Here is a 21,085-nt window from a genome sequence, read left to right as displayed (position 1 = left end):
GAATGGGGAGTGCTAAGAGCAGACATTCTTGTTCCTGATCTTAGGGATGAAACATTTTAGTTTTTCATGATCAAAAATGATGTTATCTGTAGGTGTTTTATTGATACCCTTTGTCAAGTGCCCTCCTATTGGTGCCCTACTATTTCTTGTTTACTACAAGTTTTTATCATAAACAAATGTAGAATTTTGTTACTTTTTCTGCATCTATGAAGAGAATAATATAGTTTTTTGTCTTCAGTCTGTTGATGTGATACATTACCCTGATTTTCAAATGTTGAACAGGTTTTGATTCCAGGTGTAAATTCCACTTGGTTATTATATATTACTCTTTTTATCTTTTGCTGGATTTGATTTGCTAATATTTTGTTGAGGACTTTTTTTCAAGTATGTTCATGTGGGATGTTGACCTGTAGTTTTCTCTTGTATGTTACTATCTGGTTTTTGTACAAAATTAGGGTATTGCTGGCCTCCTAAATGAGTCATTGGTGTTCCCTCCTTTTCTATCTTCTGAAAGAGTTTATAAAAATTGGTATTATTTCTTCCTTATATATTTAGTAGAATTTAAATATTTGAAGACATCTGGGCCTGGAGTTTTCTTTGTTGGAAAGTGTTTAAATATAAATTCTTTAATAGACATAGAACTGTTCTGGTTATCTATTTCTTCTGAAGTGAGCTTTAGCAATTTTGTGTCTCATGGAATTTGTTTCATCTAAATTGTTGAATTTATAGGCATAGAGTTGTTTTTACTCTTCTCTTGTTATCTTTTTTTTTTAAAGATTGGCACCTGAGCTAACAACCATTGCCAATCTTCTTTTTTTTTCCTGCTTTTTCTCTCCGAATCCCCCCAGTACATAGTTGAATATTTTAGTTATGGGTCCTTCTAGTTGTGGCATGTGGGATGCTGCCTCAGCATGGCCTGATGAGTGGTGCCATGTCTGTGCTCAGGAACTTAACCAGCGAAACCCTGGGCTGCCAAAGCAGAGCGCACGAACTTAACCACTCGGCCACAGGGCCGGCCCCACCTTATTATCTTTTTAATGCATGTAGTAACTGTAGTGGTGTTCCCTCTTTTATTCTTGATATTTTTAAATTTATTTCTTCTCTTTTTTCCTCATCATTCTAGCTAAATGCTAATATTTAATTGATCTTTTCAAAGAATCAGCTTTTCATTTCATTGATTTTCTTTATTTTTTTTGTTGAGGTCATAATAGTTTATAACATTGTGAAATTTCAGTTGTACATTATTATTTGTCAGTCACCATAAAAATGTGCCCCTTCACCAGTTGTGTCCCCTGGCAACCACTAAACTGTTCTCTTTGCCCATAAGTTTGTTTATCTTCCACAAATGAGTGAAATCATACAGTGTCTTTCTCTGTCTGGCTTATTTCACTTAACATAATACCCTCAAGGTCCATCCATGGTGTTGTGAATGGGATGATTTTGTCTTTTTTTACGGCTGAGTAGTATTCCATTGTATACATATACACCATATCTTCTTTATCCAATCATCAGTTGATGGGCACTTGGGTTGCTTCCACATCTTGGCTATTGTCAATAATGCTGCAATGAACATAGAGGTGCATAAATCTCTTTGTATTGTTGATTTCAAGTTCTTTGGATAAATACCCGGAAGTCGGATAGCTGGGTCATACGTTATTTCTATTTTTAATTTTTTGAGAAATCTCTATACTGTTTTCCATAGTTGCTGCACCAGTTTGCATTCCCACCAGCAGTGGATGAGGGTGCCCTTCTCTCCACAACCTCTCCAACATTTGTTATTTTTTGTCTTGGTGATTATAGCCATTCTACTGGGCATAAGGTGATATCTAAGTGTAGTTTTTATTTGCATTCCCCTGATTATTAGTGATGTTGAGCATCTTTTCGTGTGCCTATTGGCCATCTGTATATCTTCTTTTGAAAAATGTCTGTTCATATCCTCTGACCACTTTTTGATTGGGCTGTTGTGTTTTTTTGTAGTTCAGTTGTGTGAGTTCTTTATATATTATGGAGATTAACCCCTTGTCAGATATATGATTTGCAAATATTTTCTCCCAGTTGGTTGGTTGTTTTTTGTTTTGATCCTGGTTTCCTTTGCCTTCCAGAAGCTCTTTAGTCTGATGAAGTCCCATTTGTTTATTTTTTCTTTCTTTCCCTTGTCCAAGTGGACATGGTATTCGAAAAGATCCTTTTAAGACTGATGTCAAAGAGTGTACTGCCTATATTTTCTTCTAGAAGTTTTATGGTTTCAAGTCTTACCTTCAAGTCTTTTGTTCATTTTGAGTCTACTTTTGTGTATGGAGAAAGATAATAGTCTACTTTCATTCTTTTGTATGTGGCTGTCCAGTTTTCCCAACACCACTTATTGAAGATGTTTTGCTTTCTCCATTGTATGTTCTTGGCTCCTTTGTTGAAGATTAGCTGTCCATGGATGTGTGGTTTTATTTCTGGGCTTTCAATTCTGTTCCATTTATTTGTGTGTCTGTTTTTGTACCAGTACCATGCTGTTTTGATTACTATAGCTTTGTAGTATATTTTGAAGTCAGGGATTGTGATGCCTTGAGCTTTTTTCTTGTTTCTCGGGATTGCTTTGGCTATTCAGGGTCTTTTGTTGTCCCATGTGAATTTTAAGATTCTTTGTTGTATTTCCATGAAGAATGTCATTGGGATTCTGATTGGGATTGCTTTGAATCTGTAGATTGCTTTAGGTAGTATGGACATATTCTTTATTGTTTTGTTCTGTTCTCACTTTCATTGCTTTCTGCTCTTAATTATTTCCTTCAGCCTGTGTTGGGTTTAATTTACTCTTCTCTTTCTAGTTTCTTAAGGTGAAAGTTTAGATAGTTGACTTTAGACTTTTTTTCTTTTCTAATATAAGTACTGGTTCAGTTGCATCTCATAGATGTTGATATATTTTAATTTCTATTCAGTTAAAACATTTTCTAATTTCCCCTGTGACTTCTTTAACTCATGGGTTATTTATAAGTATCTTGTTTAATTTCCAAATATCTGGGGACTTTCAAGATATCTTTTTGTTAATGATGCCTAGCTTAATTCCTTTATTGTCTTAGAACATATTTTGTCTGGTTTTAATTCTTTCAAATATATAAAGGTGTGGGTGTTTTTGCCCAGAAAATGGTCTACTTTGGTGAGTGTTCTGTATGCACCTAAAATCAATATATATTCTGCTCTTGTAGGGTGAAATGTTTAAAAAATATCAATTAGGTCAAGTAAAGTGATAATGTTGTTTAGGTCATCTGTTTCTTCGTGTATTTTCTGTCTACTTGTTCTATCAATTATTGAGGGAAGACTAGTAAACTCTCCAACCATAATTGTGTATTTGTCTATTTCTTCTTTCAGTTTTATCAGTTTTTGCCTTATCCTTTGAAGCTACATTGTTTTAGTCCATAGACATTTAGGATTGCCATATATTCTTGGCAAATTGACCCCTTTCCATTAATGAAATGTTCTTCTTTATCGCTTGCAGTAGTCTTTGTTCTGAAGCCTACTTTTTCTGATATTAATATAGATACTCCAGCCTTTTTTTTTTTGGTGTTATCATGATATGTCTTTTTCTATCCTTTTACTTTCATTATGTTTTTATATTTAAAATGAGTTCCTTATAGACAGCATATAATTACATCTATTTTTTAAAATACAATCTGGCAATCTCTGCATTTTGTGTGTGTGTGTGTGTAGACTATATTTAATGTAATTATTAACATGGTTTGATTAAAATCTACCATCTTGCTGGTGTTTCCTGTTTGTTCCCTTTGTTTTTTGTTTATTTTTTCTGCCTTCTTTTGGATTAATTGAGTATTGTTTAATGATTTCATTTAATCTCCACTATTGGCTTATTACTTATGCTTCTGAAAAGAAACTTTAGTGGTTGCCCTAGGGCTTGCAATATATATCATTAATTGATCAGACTCTATGTTCAAATGGTATCATACAGCTTCACGTATAGTATAAAGACCTTACAATAGTATACTCTCAATTCTTTCCTCCCATTCTTTGTGCTATACATTTTATTTTTCATATGCTATAAACATACAACACATAAATAATATTTTTGCTTTAGGCAGTCATCTTTGAAAGCAGTTAAAATTTTTTTAATGAATTTTATGTTTACCTTCATTTATGCCATTTCCAGCACTCTTCATTTCTTTGTGTAGATACAAGTTTCTTTCTAGTATCATCTTCTCTCTGCTTGAAAAACTTCCTTTAATATTTCTTCTTGTGCAGGTTTACTGGCAATAAATCCTCTCAGTTTTTGTTTGTCTAAAAAGTCTTATTTTTTTCTTCATTTTTGAAAGATATCTTTGATGGGTAAAGAATGATGAAGTGACAGATGTTTTTTTCTTTCTTGTCTTCTGGTTTGCATAGTTTCTTCAAGAAGTCTGCTGTAATTCTCATTTTCTCTCTGTACGTAATGTGTCTTTTCTCTGTAGTTGCCTTCAAGATTTACTCTCTATCTTTGGTTTTCAGCAGTTTGAATATTGTGTGTATGTGTGTGTGTTCTAATATTTATTTTGCTTAGTGTTCTCTGAGCATCTTCGATCTTTGGCTTGTCATCTTTCATCAATTTTGGAAAATTCTCAGTCATTGTCTCTTTCAATATTTCTTCTCCTTCCTTTCTCTCTTTCTACCACCCCCCTCAACCTTTACCTGAGATTCCGATTACATGTATGTTAGATCACTTAATATTGTCCTGTAACTCCTGGATACTCCATTCTGTTTTCCCCCTACTCTTTTATCTTTGCGTTTCATTTTGTATAATTTCTGTTGACTTATCTTCAAGTTAACTCATTCTTTGCTTGGTTGAAATGAGTCTACTAATGAGACTGTCAAGAGACATTCTTCATGTCTATTACCATGTTTTTCATTTTTAGCACTTCCATTTGATTATTTCTTATATTTTTCTTCTCACTGCTAACAGTCCTCATGTCTTTACACATGTTGTTGCCCTTTTCCATTAGAGTCTTTAACATATTAACCTTAATTATTTTAAATTCCCCATATAATAGTTGCAACATCTGGATTATATCTGATTTTGGTGCTCTTGTTACATTGTCTCTTAGCAGTGTGTTTTTCTTGGTTCTTTGTCATAAATTTTTTGGTTGAAAGCTAACAATCTTGTGTAGAACAGTAGAAACTGAGACAAAGGATATTAACATCCAGAAGTGCGCATGTGTCTTTAGTAAACCTTTAGTGTTTGGGGTTGAGTCGATTTAGTCAGGACTTGGGCTGGATTTATGGAGTTGGGTTAGTGGTTTGTTTGTCTGAGGATTTTTCTTAGCTACTATTGGACTGTCAGTTTTAAGTCTTCCCTTTGCACCTGTGCCTTAGAGATGGTCTCTCTCCATACGTTTTCCTTCCTCTCTCAGAAATAGATATGGTTCTTTTTACTTGCTGCTTGCTATCCTGTTGTGGAAAAGGAGAGTGTTTTCTGTTTTTCAGGTTCACCCTCAGTCTTACACAGGTAATGCATTGCTGAGTGTTGGGGTCGGACATTATCAGTTATCCTCCCCCCTCCAGTAATAGGAGATCTCTAACGGCCTGGCCCAGGATATTTTTCTGCCTCTCCCTCAGAGGTGTGGGTTTGTTTTTTTCTGTTCATTTCCTCCAGCAGCAGTGAGTCTTCACTTGTGGCCCAGGGGTGTGGCAGGCTTTTCTTCCTCTCCCTCAGTGACTCAAGGCTTTTGTTCTACAGGCGAGATAGGTGAGAAGGATCCAGCTGGAGCTTTGTATCTTTCCTCTAGTGGCAGCTGTTCACCTTTCCCAGGCCTGTACCATTAGAGAGACTTTCTCAAGTTTCCTATCTTACCCACAGTTTTTCTTGTGAGCACTTGGTGAAGTTTGTGAAGAAGAGTCTGCAAGTGGATAAGAATTTCCCTGTGTTGTAGCTCCCAGGCTTCTTATATTCTCTCACTATCCTACCTTTGGCTTTTAGCAATTTGTTAAAATTTTAAATGAATTACCTTTCTGGCTTGATTAGGATCTGGTTCTTCCTCAGTTAAGCAAATGCTGGGTTGGGATGGGTTCAGAAAAGGTGGTAAGTTTTCAGATTATCTAGAAATTAAAAATTGTTGTTGTAAAGATGAGAGCAATGCTTTTCCAGCTTTCTACATCCTAATTGGAAGCTAGAAGTCTTATTCTACTTTTTTCCCCCAATTTTTTTTCTCTGTCCTATTTAGATATTTTTTATTGACCACTCCTTGAGTTCACTAACTCTGTCTTCTGCTTTATCCAGTTTGTTAAACCCTTTTAGTTAGTTCTTACTTTTAATTGCTATAATGTGCATTTATTTTTTAAAGCTTCTAATTTTCTTCAAAAATTTCTCTTTTCACCTATTTTCTTCACCTTTCCTCTTATTTTCCTGAAAAGGTTAATCATAGTTATTTTAAAGTCCCTGTCTGATATCTCCAATATCTAAGTCGTACATTCATTGGTTTCTATTATCTGTTTTTTCCTCTTGGTTTTTGGTCATGGTTTTTTTTTAATGACTTGTAATTTTAAATTAGATGCCATACATTATAACTGAAAATTTTTAGGGGCTCTGGATGTTATATATACTTGAAGAGGGTTAGCGTTTCTTTCGTCAGGCATATAGGATAGAAAAGGATTGACTTGATCCTGTTGAGCTTTGTTTTATGCTTGTTATTTCAGCTTTGCCTCTATGCTAGGGCATAGCTTTTATTCCTAAGGTATGTTTCTTATTCCCAGGTTATGGCCCTTTTAAGGTCTCAGTAGAAAGCCTGTTGTGTTTATTAAGGTCCACATCCTCAGTGGGGCTTGAAACTAACATTTCTGTCTCCAGCACCACACAGCTGCTGAAATCTCTGCTCAGGTCTTTAGCACTCCACCTACTGTTTTTTTGCTTAGTTTCTTGGTGTCTTGTTTTGAATACATACAACTTATGAGTTAGCCAATAACTTGGAAATTTGGTTGCAGGTTTTGGGGCTCCTTCATGGTTCTCCTCTTTTTATGATTTTTTTTCCCCTCAAATTGCAGCCATTTTACCTGCCCCAAACTCCAACCTCCGTCTCTTCAACCTCATAAGACTACTTGAGTATTATTTCTCTGCATCATGATTTGAAAAATAAAATGCCCTCAGAAAAAGAGCTCGGATGAATGTAGAATTCAACTCTTGTGCTTCTCCTCTCTCAAGGATCATCGACTTTCACATCCTGCTTCCATTGGTTGCTCTGAAATGCTTTCAAAGGATTGTTGTATAATATTGCCTAGCCTTTTTAATTGTTTTCAGCAGGAGGGTTATTAAATACAAGTTACTCCATTAAGACCAAAATTGGAAGTCCCTGTATTCTCTCTAGTTCTGCCTGCTTCTACTAGTAATCAAAGGAGAGGTAAAAGCAGGAAGGATTAAAATCATATATTATTTATATCCTACTTATTTCCTAGATAGGTTTGAAGCAGGTCACTTAGTTTTCCTGGAGTAACTCCTAGGCTTTAGGACAATTATAAGGCCCAGTTTCCAGGGAAATGACAAGAGCTAGCCTTTAATCCTGGCTCTGCCCTAATTAGCTGTATGACTTTAGACAAATTGCTCATCTTCTTTGAGTCTATTGTCTTTATACCTAAAATAGGATTAGTAGCTGACTTGTTCACAAGAATTTTATGAGGATAAACAGTGAAAGCATACGAAAATCTTTTGAAAGACTATAAAGGCCACAGAAACAGAAGTATCTCTTACCGTTCACCCCATAGTCTAGAAATAGCCCAGAACCGGGAGTGGGGACCACAGGGTTTGCCTTCGGCTTAGCCACTAACTAACTGTTGACTCTGGGTCAATCACTTTGTTCTTCCTGATCTGCAGTTTGAGAGAGTTTATCAAACTATAAATGATAAGACAAAAAAAAAAAAAACCACTTAAACAATGAAGCCCAAGTCTGTTTGTGAGGCAACAGTTAATTGAGGGGAGGTACCAGCCAGATTAATTCTCTTCCTCTTGGCAGTTGGGTTATGTTAATAATAGCTGCATTTAAAGGAAACTTGCATTTCTTGGAAAAGTGAGATGAGTGCTGTAGCCTCATCCTAGAAGATGAACACAGATTTTGACACCTTCTACAGGAAAAGAAAAAGGGAAGAAGGAGGATGAGAGAAGAGAGAGAGATGATCACTGGCATCATTTCACTTTGAACACTAGGATCCCTGCCTATCATTATGCTTGGACCTGGCCCCAGAACTGGCAATCATCTAAGGTAAAAATGAGAAACAGAGATAAAGTGTGAGCCAGGATGAGCAAGAGAGACTTTACAGTCATATTAAGATGATGGTGAAGCTGATATTTTGACATCAGCTTCAAAATATCTATAATTTTCTGTAATTACCACAAGAATTTACAATAGTAGCCTGCAACTATAAGGTCATCTACTGTTTTCCAAATTATTTTTCTATATTAAATTACTTAATTTTCATAATAATCTTATAAAATAGCATTAGGCAATTAGGAAGGGGCAGAATATCAGAAGGGGCCCAGAGAGGCAGAATGAGTTGCTCTAGGTTGCACAGTATATTTACTCTGCTAGGGCTTTTATGGATGTGTGAGTGTGTGTGCGTGTGTACGTGTGTGTGCACACATGGAGCTAGAGAAATAGAACTATGTGTCCCTATTTTTGGTAAATGTTATTATTATCTACATACCCAATAACCTAAGCCAGAATCCTGTGTTTGGTTTTTTTCCCCACTTATTTTACAAATATTTATTGCTTACCTAATATTGTGGCAGACCTTGAGCCTGGGGATACAGTGGTAAACAAGACAGAGAGCCTAAGCTTGAGGAGATCGTAGTCTAGTGAGAGACAAGTAAACATTTAGGGTACTGTTTGTTCTGTAGAGTTCTGCAAGAGCATGTTGCAGTAGGAGCACAGGGGAAGGAGTCCCAAGTCTTGTCTGGAAGGAGTTCTAGAAAGCTTCATTGGAGAGGGTGGCCCTGCAACAGAGACTTGAAGGAGGTGTAGGAATCTGCTAGGTGGATAAACTGGGGCAGAGTATTAGAGGCAGAAGGAACAGCATCCACCAAGTTTCACAGGCACAAGGAAACGTGTGTTTAGGGAACAACATGCAGCTAAGTATTACTGGAGGTTAGGAGGAGGAAAAACTAGGTCATTTTGAAGAATTATCTTCCCCCTTTCGTTTATTCCCCCCCTGCTCGATCAATCACCAAGTCCTATAAATTTGTTTATTTCTATTCATCCTCTTCTACTGCTTTGGTTAGAGCCTCATCATGTCTGATTTGGACTATTTTGTCTTCTGACTGCTCCTCTCTCTGTCCCCAATATGCATACTTCCAATCCATCCTCCTCCTGCCTCCCCATTTGGTTCAGAAGAAGCCCAAATTTTTAGCCTGGCATACAGAGCCCACCTCCATCTGGTACTTGACTGCATCTCCAGACTTATTTCTTGATAGACCACCTCTACCCTACTCACATTTTGCCCCTCCATTACTTAACTAATTTCTTACTTTATTTTGACCTTCTTTAGTTAATTTCTCAAAAATTTCCCTTCATTGTTTAGCTAATTTTTGCAGCCTCCTTAGCACGTCGGGGAAGGTCTTGCCTCTGTGCATTTGTTTGAGTTTCTCCCTCTGCTGGTAATCTTTTCCTTTCTCCATCCGTGATCCCTTACTTACCTTTCAAGACTTTCCAGACTCAGGGCAAATATTGCCAATTCTGTGAAGCCTGTCTTTTTTTTCCCTTCAATTATTTTATTGAGGTCATAATGGTTTATAACATTTATAATTCCAGGTGTACATTATTGTTTATCAGTGTCTGTATAGACTGCATTGTGCTCACCACCAGCAGTCTAGTTTTTATCCATCACCAGACATATGTGCCCCTTTACCCCTTTTGTCCACCCCCCAACCTCCTTTCCATCTGGTAACCACTAATCTGTTCTCTTTGTCCATGTGTTTGTTTAATCTTCCACATATGAGTGAAATCACATGGTCTTGTAGTTTGTCTTTCTCTGTCTGGCTTATTTTGCTTAACATTATATCTTCAAGGTCCATCCATGTTGTTGCAAATGGGACGATTTTATTTTTTTTATGGATGAGTAGTATTCCATTGCATATAATTATAGCTCATCTTTTCTTTTGAGGAAGATTAGCCCTGAGCTAATATCTGCTGCCAATCCTTCTTTTTTTGTTGGGGAAGATTTGGTCCTGAGCTAACATCCACGCCCATCTTCCTCTACTTTATGTGGGATGCCTGCCAAGGCATGGCTTGATAGGCAGTGCATAGGTCTGTGCCTGGGATCTGAACCAGCAAACCCCAGGCCACTGAAGCGGAGCACACAAACTGGGGCTATGCCACTGGGCCAGCCCCTATACCGCATCTTCTTTATCCATTCACCAGTTGATGGGCACTTGGGTTGCTTGTGAAGCCTTTCTTGACACATCTGTCTTTCCTCACTGATTTGTAAGTTTCTTCATGACAGAGACAATATCTCATTCATCTTTGTGTCCTCAGCACCCAAAACAGTGCCTGGGTGATAGTGAGTACTCCATAAGCATTTGTTGAATGAATTAGTAAAAGTCTTCCCAGTGGTCATTTGGAATCGGATCATGTATAGTCCTGCATTCTGTTGTTTTCCAGGAACTGTCTTTCTGGCACAAAATGGTAAGTTTTCTGAGAGCAGAGTCATTTCTCTTACTTTCTTTTACATGCTCCCCAGTACCTAGTTCAGTGCTGGGCAATGCTTCTGATGATGTGCCTATTAGAAATTCCTGAAGATCTCTTAGACCTGATCCTGCAAAATTGTCTTTAAAACATGAATATTGGGGCTGACCCAGTGGAGTAGTGGTTAAGTTCATGTGCTCCACCTCGGCGGCCTGGGGTTTGCAGGTTCGGATCCCAGGTACAGACCTACACACAGTTCACAACACTTCGGCATCCTGCACCAAACAAATATCTAACTTGAGAATTGCACTCCTCTACAGGGAAGAAGGGCTGAACACATGAGCCAATCAGGAAAGCCCCCTCCCTCATCTCCAGCCCATCCCTTCAGAGTCAGGGTCTGTTGGAGCTAAGTTTTCCTTTCTATCCTTCACTGAGGAGCCAGAAGGAATCGTTCACACTGGAGTAAGCAGGGGTGTTGGGGGAGGGCAGGAACTGGATTTGCCAAATTTCTTAACTCATTGTAGTTAGACCAAATTCAAGCAGTTCCATGCCTATACAGGAAGGCCCTAATTTACACAACAAAAGTTGTCTGTTGATGTGTGTTTAATGAAATTATGCTTTAAATGTTTGAAGAGACCACATTAAAAAAAACACAATTCCATGGGGAAGAAAAATTTTTGCAAAGGAAAGAAACATCTGAGAATGAACTTGGTATTAAAATTTGAATGTTTGTCTCTTAGGGTTGCTTATAGTGATGCTCAAATATTTGTTTTAGTTTCTTGATTCTCTCATTTCGTTTCAAAGGTTTCTTTATTTGGGATAATTAATATTCATACTGATTATTCTAACTGTAGGTTTCTTTTATTTAACTAAGGAGGAACTGTTAGATTCTCCAAAAAGAATTTTTGTACTACATTATAGTCAGGAACTTGAAAGCCTTTAATCTTTGTTTTCTCAGCAATATATTGGGGTCTGGGCTCATCCTAGCCCTCTGCCTCCCTTTCTATTTTTTTTTCTTACTCAGCACAGCTCAGGGGGACCTCCCGAAGCCAACAGGAGAAGTTGCCCTCTGACCCTTCATTTAAGGGACAGAACAATTTCCTTTTTAGTCCAGGTCCAGGGCCGCTGGGTAAATCACTGCTTCAGTTCAATTCCTCCTGCCCTTCCTCTCTCTTCTCCTATCTTACCGCCCCTTCTCTAGCTATTCACAATAGGAAATATGTCTATATTTCATTGTTTATTATATTGAAATTATGCTTCCAATCTTCCCAATCCTCTTAAAGAAATCAACTAAACCTCTAAAGATTTTTAGTTTTGTTTTTCCTATGGGTAGCAGGCCCTAAAAATTCTCCCCAGCCCCACATTATAGAATGACCAATCTTTCAGCTTTGGCCATGAATTTGTTTTTCAGTTGAGAACAGGAGATGGAGAAAACAAATGGAGGAGAGGCCATTACTCTGTCCACAGAGGAGACGGGCAGAGAGAACCTGGGGCTGGAGCTCACGGTAATTCACCAGTTTAGATTCTGCACAACATTGTTTGTTGCTGCATGCTCATGTAGGGTTTTTGGCTGCTCTCAATCCCCACTACCCTCAGCAGGGCCCTATGAGTGACCCAAACTCTACCTGTGCTTACAGGAAGAAGGAATAAATCCTGAGGGAACCAGGAGGACTGAAGACCAAGGACACAGCCTTGAGGATGGGCTTGGGCCTTCCACTCGCCAGAGGTACAAGTGTTCTGGAATCGGTTCAGTTAGAAAGGGCCTAGGGTGGGATAAGTGTGGTCAGTGGACTCAGAAGAAGTCAAGCTTGCCGCATTCTCAGGGAGCTTGTGGTCTTATTGTGGAGATAAGACTCATGGCCACCTGACGTTAGCATATGCACACACATGGTTTTATATAATTAATTTTTTATATTAACCTGTGCCATAAATAATGGAAATTCAGCAATAGCAGCATTGGTTGGACTGACGACAAAAATAACAGCAACAATGAGCATAATAATGGCCAACATTTATTGAGTACTTACTATTGTGTAGAATGCTTTATGTAATTATTTTTTTTAATGTTCACAGCAACAAGTGGGTAGTAATTTTAATCCCTTTTTTCAATTAGTAAATTGAGGCTTAGAAATTAACTTACTCATATTTTTAAAAAAAGCTCTTCTGGAATACTCAAATTTGGGGATGGGGAGAAAGAGAAATCAGGAAACATGACAAAGAAGGACCCATGAGGGATAATAGAGAAAGTAAAAAAAGAACAGTCTTTGAAGTCAAAAGAGAAGGAAGTATCAAGAATGGAGGTACTGTCCTGAATGTTAAGTGTAACCAGAGTCAAAAAGGAATGAGAAAAATCTCTGAATTTGATCATGGGTATGGTTCCAGAAATAATGTCTAAGAAAGCTGTTTAGGTAAAATAGGTCAGATGAAAGCCATGTTCCATGGTGTAGAAAAGGTCTGGGTTTTTATTTAAAGAGTGCAGAAGTCATACAACAAGAAGCTTAGAGGAAGATATCTAGCAGTTTCTAAAGGCAACATATGGATATGATCCAGAACAGCTCCCAAACAAAAGGTTACTTTTGTTTGTTTTCTTCTCTTTATTTTTACGTGTTATGCCTTCTTGGTGGAGTGATCCTTTTATCATTATATACTGCCCCTCTTTGTCTCTCTTTACCTGTTTTATCTTGAAGTTACTTTGTCTGATATAAGTAGGGCAACACCTGCTTTCTTTTGTTTGCCATTAGCTTGGAGTATTGTCTTCCATCCTTTCCCTCTGAGCCTGCGTTTGTCTTTGGAGCTGAGATGTGTTTCCTGGAGGCAGCATATTGTTGGATCTTCTTTTTTAATCCAGCCCACCATTCTGTGTCTTTTGATTGGAGAATTCAATCAATTTACATTCACAGTGATTATTGATATATAAGGGCTTAAAGCTGCCATCTTATCACTCATTTTCCAGCTCTTCTGCATTTCCTTTGTTTCTCATCCCATGTATTTGGGACTACCAATTCAGTTAGGTAGTTTTCTCCTTATCTATCATTTGTGTCTCATTCTAATTGTTTGTTTAGTGATTACCAATATGTTTGTATAAAAAAATCTCATAGATGAGATAGCTCATTTTTTGATAGCCTCTTATTTCCTTAGACTAAGCTGATTCCATCCCTTTCCTCTTCCCCTTCTAAGTTATTATTGTTCTATCTTATTCCATCTTGCGTTGTAAGTTTGTGGTTAGAATGACAAGATTATATTTATTTTGGTGTTTTCCTTCCCTTTATTTTTAATGTTATAATTAAGTGTTTACTAACCTGTTCTGATAGAGAGCTGCAGTTTTCGGATTTTTGCCTACCTATTTATCTCCTCGCTCAGGGTTTTGTAGCCCCTTTCCTATTTTTTTCAGTTATTAGGGCCTTCTTGATCAATCCTTCCATGTTGGGGGGTGTCTTGTGGCAGTGAACTCCCTGAGCTTTTGTTTATCCGGGAAAGTTTTTATTTCTCCATCATCTGAAGGATATTTTCGTTGGATAGAGTATTCTTGGCTGAAAGTTTTTGACTTTCAGGATTTTGAATATATCATTTCACTCTCTCCTAGACTGTAAAGTTTCTGCTGAAAAATCCACTGAAAGCCTGATAGATGTTCCCTCATAAGTTATTTTCTTCCACCTTACTGCCCTTAATATTTTTTCTTTGTCATTGACTTTTGCCAGCTTTACCACTAGATCCTTGGAGAAGGTCTTTTTACATTGATATAGTTAGGAGATCTATTGGCTTCTTTCACTTGTATTTTCAGCACCTTCCCTAGGTTTGGGAAGTTCTCAGCTATTATTTCTTTGAACAAGCTTTCAGCTCCATTTTCCCTCTCTTTTCCCTCTGGAATACCTATAATCCTTATGTTGCATTTCCAATTGAGTCAGATATTTCTGAAAGAATTTCTTCATTTGTTTTTAGTCTTAGTGCTCTCTCCTCCTCCACTGGAAGCATCTCTATATTTCTGTCCTCTAAATTGCAAATTTGGTCCTCCATAATATCAGCTCTATTGTTCGGGGAGTCCACATTTTTCTTTATCTCATCCATATGTTTTTCATCACCAACATTTCTTATTGTTTCTTCCTTATAGTTTCAATGTCTTTTGTGAAGAAGTTCTTGATTTCATTGAACTGTCTTTCTGTATTTTCTTGTAACTCATTGATTTTTTTTTTTTTTATGGCAGCTATTTTGAATTCTCTGTTATTTAGATTATAAGTTTCTGTGCCTTCAGGATTGACTTCTGTGTATGTGTCATTTCCCTTCTGGTCTGGGGATTTAATATATTTTTTCATACTGCTTTACAGCATGGATTTGTGCCTCTGCATAGTTATAGTATCTGGTTGCGGCTTCCACTTGCCACCACTGGGTGGAGGTCAGGAGCTGTGTATTCAGAACCTGCCATGATCTGTGGCTCCCTTGCTCCAGGTGCTGACTGTTCTTCTGTGTGTGCAGTGCTCTGGGTGACTGCTGAACTGGAGTGCCAGGCAGGGGGAGGGGCACTTTCTTTCACCTGTGCAATCTCCTCAGTGCTGACTGCTTTTCTGTCTGTGAGGCACTCTGGCCAACCACTGAGCTGGAGTGCAGGTCAGCGGGAGGGAGCACTTTCTTTCACCTGCATGATCCCCAGGGTGTTCTCGCTGGGCCCTTGCTATCTGCTGTCCTGGGGTGCTAGCTTGATTAAGCCACCCCCACAATAGCTTAGTTACCTCTGTGTGGGGCTTTCCCACAGGCTGTGAGGGAACTCAGAGACTGATGGTGTTCCTGCAGAGGGCCACCCTACCCCCCTTTCCTCTCAGAGCCGTGCATAGTCCCATGGTTGCTGCTGTTTGGGAGGAAGAGAAGATTCTCTTTACCTCCTTCCAGTTCCTCCACAGGGTCCAGAACCTCCACCTTCAGACATATGGCTGTGTGGGTCTCTCAGACATCTTTTGTGTGGTGACAATGTCCTCTGCTGGTGTATAAATGTCCTTTTCTTTGTATCTTAGAGGGGAAAATTTAAGGGGAGAGCTCACTCCGCCATGATGCTGATGTCACTCCTCTTGTCTTTATTTTTAAGAATGAACCCAGTGACTTCACAGAGAAAATAAGCTGAAAAACTTAAATTCTATTTCCTTCTCCAGAAATTCACTTCTATATACAGGCATACCTTGGAGATATCGTGGGTTTGGTTCCAGACCACTGCAATAAAGCGAGTCACACAAAGTTTTTGGTTTCCCAGTGCATATAAAAGTTATGTTTATATTATATTATAGTCTATTAAGTGTGCAACAGCATTATGTCTTTAAAAAACAATGTACATACCTTAATTAAGAAATACCTCATTGCTAAAAAATGCTAACCATCATCTGAGCCTTCAGTGAGCCAAAATCATTTTGCTGGTGGAGGGTCTTATAAAAAAATGCAATATCTGTGAAGTGCAATAAAGCAAAGTACAATAAAACGAGACATGTCTGTACAAATTGATATATATCATTTGATATCTATCAATGTGGGCATTACTACCTTGTATTTGTGTTTTCCACTTATTTTATATATCACATTTCTGTGAATTGACAGTAAACTTTTTGTAAAATTTTCATGCTTACATAATATTTCATACTTTGTTTAGCAGTATAGTGATCAACATGAATTCTAGAGTCAGGCTGCTCAGGTCTATATCTGAACTCTACCCAGTGGTGTGCTGGTAAATGTTTAAGAATTGACTCTCCAACAGTAGTTTTGCCATGAATATTGGTTTGTATTTTTTCACTTTAATGAGTAAGACCCTGGGTTGGCAAACTTTTTCTTTAAAGGACATGAGTGTAAATATTTCAGGTTTATGGGCCATATGGCCTCTGCCACAACTACTCAACTCTATCATTTTAGCAGGAAAGCAGCCACAGATGATACTAAACAAATAGGCATGCCTGAGTTCTAATAAATCTTTATTTATAAAAACAAAGTGGGATAGACTGGCCCACAGACCATAGTTTGCTGATTCTTGATCTAGACAAAATAATAAATCAAACCTTATTTGTAGCATTTGAGTGCAAATACTCTCAACATGGCTGATTTCAAGCTACCAATGGGATGTCATTGAACAAGGAGTTGGAGAGAAATGCATAATAGCATATCATTATAAGATCTCCACCATACACATACAAGAGACATAACTTCAAGAGCTTAGATAATAGTAAAATGTAGCAAAATAATTAGGAAGTGATGAGTTTGGAGTATAGTCATGCACCACATATGACATTTCATTCAACAATGGGCCACATACATGATGGTGATCCCATAAGATTAGTACCAATAGTCTAGGTTTGTAGTAGGCTATACCATTTGGTTTGTGTAAGTACACTCTATGATGTTAGCATATGAATGAAATAGCCTAATGACACATTTCTTACAACGTAACCCTGTCATTAAGTAATGCATGACTGTATTTACTACCCTTGGTTTTGTTTTGTTTTGTGAAGAATATTGGCCCTGAGCTAACATCTGTTGCCAATCTTCCTCTTTTTGCTTGAGGAAGATTGTCGCTGAACTAACATCTGTGCCGATCTTCCTCTATTTTGTATGTGGGATACTGCCACAGCATGGCTTGATGAGCAGTGTGTAGGTCCACGTCCAGGATCCAAACCTGTGAACCCTAGGCCACTGGAGCAGAACACATGAATTTAACCACTATGCCACTGGGCCAGCCCCCGTTACCCTTGTTTTTAATGTAATTTATTTAATTTTAAATTTGTATAATTTAATTTTTAATAGTGGCTTGCACAATTCCTGCAAATTTAACAATCAGCTCTCCCCAGCCAGTATAAGCAGGCTTCCTTGCACTATAGACTCTACTAGTTACCAGACATTGGGCAAATTACTTATCTTCCCTAAGCCTCAGTTTTCATCCTGTAAAACAAGGATAATGTTAGTACTTAGCTGAAAGGCCCTTGATATAGTTTGTTAGATTGTTGTTGGCACCTTAAACTGCTCTGCATAATTGTGTATAATTGATGTATAATTGAGTTCATCACCTCAAATTTGTCAACTTTGTGTTTTCTCATATGAAAAATTTTAACAGTTACACAGATATAAAATTATGCTTTAAAGTTATAATTTATGAGTGATGTCACCAAGATGGTGCCATAGGTCATTCCTCACTTTACTCCCCCTCACAAGAAGAACAACTAATATCTATTCAAGAACAAGACACCACTGAGAGAATCCTAGAACACAGTGGTGAGGCTGAAGCACCCTCTGCACCTCAGAGACCAAGATAGACTGCATTAGAAGGATAAGAGAACTGACTACATGTTGACCGCATTGTCCCTCTCCCAAGATAGTGCAGCACCACGTGAAGAGGTCTCCCCTGGGCCTCCAGTTCCTCCAGCAGGAAAAGAGAACCCAGGAGAAACAACAAGCCTTCTCAGCACTGGGGTCACTTTGTGGGAGCCCCTCCTTTGATCTCATACAATGGAGATTGCAGGGGAATCTGTAGGGCTCCACCACTGAGAATCTGACTGTGACAGAGAAGAAGGGAGGGGCTTGCAATGACCAGCACATGAATCATGGCAGATTGAGTTCATACCTGCAGTGCCTAAGTGGTAATCCCAACCAGTGGCTTTGCTCATCTGCAGAACCAAATCGGGGGCCACTTTGACAAGGGAACTCAGCAGGGTGAAGATCTGCCTGATTTGGATCCTCAAAAGAGGAGTTTTGCAGTTCCGAGAGCCTGGTTTGGCCACACCCAGGCAAGGGGCTGAGTCACAGCCTCACTCATTGTGGAGAGTACCTTCCCACTCCATCTGACCAGTAGGGCTGGTGACATCTCCTAGAAGCTGTGTGGCCCAGTGGCACTCAAGCTGAGAAGTGGGCAGGCAGAGCTGATCATCCCCCACAGCAAAGCCAGTACCGGGCATGGAGGCTTCTCATGCTACATACAAGCAGGGGGATTAACTCATAGAAAAGGCTGAGGGTAGCTCCCTACCCTTCCCAGCTGGAAAGCCTATTTGGAAAATTTAGGGTAGCCTGGAGCCAACTCTCCCATTACTGCCCAGGTAAGGGGGCTAAGACATAGCCCCACCCACCATAGAGCATGTCTTCTGGTCCCATCAGACCACAAGGGCTGGTGAAAACACCTAAAAGCTGTGCAGCCCAGCTGTGCTTGTGCTGAGAAAGGGCAGACAGAGCTGATAGTTTGCAGAGCAAAGCCAGTGACCCTATTCAGCCAGGGAACTCGGGGTGCAAGTCAGCTTGAGTTAGACAACAAACAAAGAGCTTTACTGGTTTTAGACCTGCTAAATTTGCCAGAGAGGGAGTCCAACTTGTAGCCCTACACATTGCTGAATACAGCCTTCAGCCTGTGTGACCAAGGAACCTCCAGAGCACACAGGAAGCTGTATAGCCCATTCAACAGCCCTGTGTAGAGTGGCACTTAAACAGAGAGCACAGGATGCATCTTCCCCCATTTTCAGAGCAAAACTTGTGGCTTCACCTGACCAGGGATTTCAGGCCTGATTTGGGCCCCCAAACAATGAACTGTACAGGCCCCCGGCCCTGGTGTGCTGCCCTGCCAGGGCAGTGAAGCTAATTCATAGCCTCATCCACTACTGAATATAATACCTAGTCCTGACCATCTAGTAAGCCTGACCAGAGAATTCAGGCAACCACAGAGCCCATCTTACAGCCTCACTTGTGTAGGGAACCAAGCCAGCAGTCCTATCCAACTGTTCTTGGTCAGTGGCATACCTGCCCTTCCCTATCCTCAGAGCTTGAACAGTTGCCTCACCCAAAAGTAGACCATAATAGCAAGCCCCACCCAAAGATAGTGCATACACTATTCTAGTGCATATACACCTAGAAGCCCAAACTGAGCTGACTGGTGAAGAAGTGTATCTGCCAAAGCAAATCTGTAAAGTCTGCAAGAGAAGACCGCTTATTCAAATGTACAGATACCAATGTAAGGAATCAAGGATCACAGTCAGGTAAATATGACACCATCAAAGGAAACTAATAAAACTCCAATAACTGATCCTAAAGTAATGGAGATCTATGAACTGTCAGACAAAGAATTCAGAATAACTCTCTTAAGGAAGTTTAGTGAACTACAAGAAAACAGAGAGGCAACCAAATGAAATTAGGCAAAAAATACACAAACGAAACAAGAAGTTTCACAAGGAAAAGGTAACCATCAAAAAAATCCAAAAAACAAAAAAACAAAAAACCCAAATGGAAATCCTAGAGTTGAAAAACACAATAACTGAGCTGAAGAATTCAACCGAGAGTTTCCAAAGTAGACTCAACCATGTGAAAGAAAGAATCAGTGACCTGGAGGATAGGACATTGGAAATTGCCTAGTGAAAGGAACAAAAATTCAAAAGAATGAAAAAGAGTGAAGAAAGCCTATGGGAATTATAGGACACAATGAAAAGAAACAATATTTGCCTTATGGGAATTCCAGAAGGAGAAGAGAGAGAGAATGGAACAGAAAGCATATTTAAAGCAATAGTGGCTGAAAACTTCCCAAACCTGGAGAGAGAAATGGACATCCAGATCCATAAGGGCCAAAGGATCCCAAATAGGTTGAAGTTGAATAGGGCTAGACTAAGGCACATTATAATTAAATTGTCAAAAGTCAAAGACAAAGAAAGAATTTTAAGAGCAGCAAGAGAAAATAGAGAGGCAACATGCAAGGGAATCCTCATAAGACTATCAGTGGATTTCTCAACAGAAACTTTTCAGGCCAGGAGAGAATGGAATGACATATTCAAAATATTGAAAGAAAACAATTGTCAACCAAGAATCCTATACCTGGTAAAGTTGTCCTTCAGAAACAAAGGGGATAAAGACTTTCCCAAACAAACAAAAGCTGAGAGAGTTCATAACCATCAGACCTGCCCTACAAGAAATGCTAAAGGGAGTTCTTTGAGTGGAAGTAAAAAGATGCTAATTAACATCATAAAAACAAAAAAAAGTAGTTTAAATCTCAGTGTTAATTGTAAATATAAAGGCCTAGTTAGATTCTGCAATATGATAATAGTGATACATAACTCACTTAAAACTCTAGTCTAAAAGTAAAAAAAAAGTAGCAAAAATAACCATAAATATAATCATCTATTAGTTACACAATGTTAAAAACATGTAAATTGTAATAGCAATAACCTAAAATGTGAGAGAGAGAAGAAGAAAAGTGTAAGGTATACAAATTCTATTGAAGTTAAGTTGTTATCAATTTAAAATATGGTGTTATAAGTTTAAGATATTTTATGTAAGCCACGTGGTAACCACAAAGGAAAACCTTGTCATAATTACACAAAAGAACACAATAAAGAAATCAAAGCACACTGATATCAAAAGACATCAAAACATAAAAAAGACAGTAGGATGAGAAACAAGGAACGATGGATCTACAGAACAACCAAAAAACAATTAACAAAATGGCAATAGTAAGTCCT

General features: G+C 38.5%; 1 protein-coding gene across 5 annotated transcripts in view; it reads left to right on the top strand.

Annotated features, from left to right (window-relative positions):
- Positions 1–21,085, top strand: part of SLC28A2 (solute carrier family 28 member 2) — an 85,794-nt gene that overhangs the window by 25,765 nt on the left and 38,944 nt on the right. For 3 of the 5 annotated variants that reach the window (XM_070237202.1, XM_070237200.1, XM_070237194.1), the window contains exons 2-3: positions 12,049–12,142; positions 12,275–12,363. In XM_070237202.1, the coding sequence (XP_070093303.1) occupies positions 12,062–12,142; positions 12,275–12,363 (170 nt within the window). In that variant the 5' untranslated portion in view covers positions 12,049–12,061. Of the gene's footprint in view, positions 1–8,088; positions 8,220–12,048; positions 12,143–12,274; positions 12,364–21,085 lie in introns of all 5 variants that reach the window. The other 2 variants (XM_070237198.1, XM_001502656.5) reach the window with 1 other exon arrangement.

This window comes from Equus caballus, chromosome 1, assembly GCF_041296265.1.
Source record: "Equus caballus isolate H_3958 breed thoroughbred chromosome 1, TB-T2T, whole genome shotgun sequence".
In the NCBI taxonomy this organism is placed as follows: Eukaryota; Metazoa; Chordata; class Mammalia; order Perissodactyla; family Equidae; genus Equus; species Equus caballus.
This window is presented reverse-complemented; position numbering and strand designations above follow the sequence as displayed.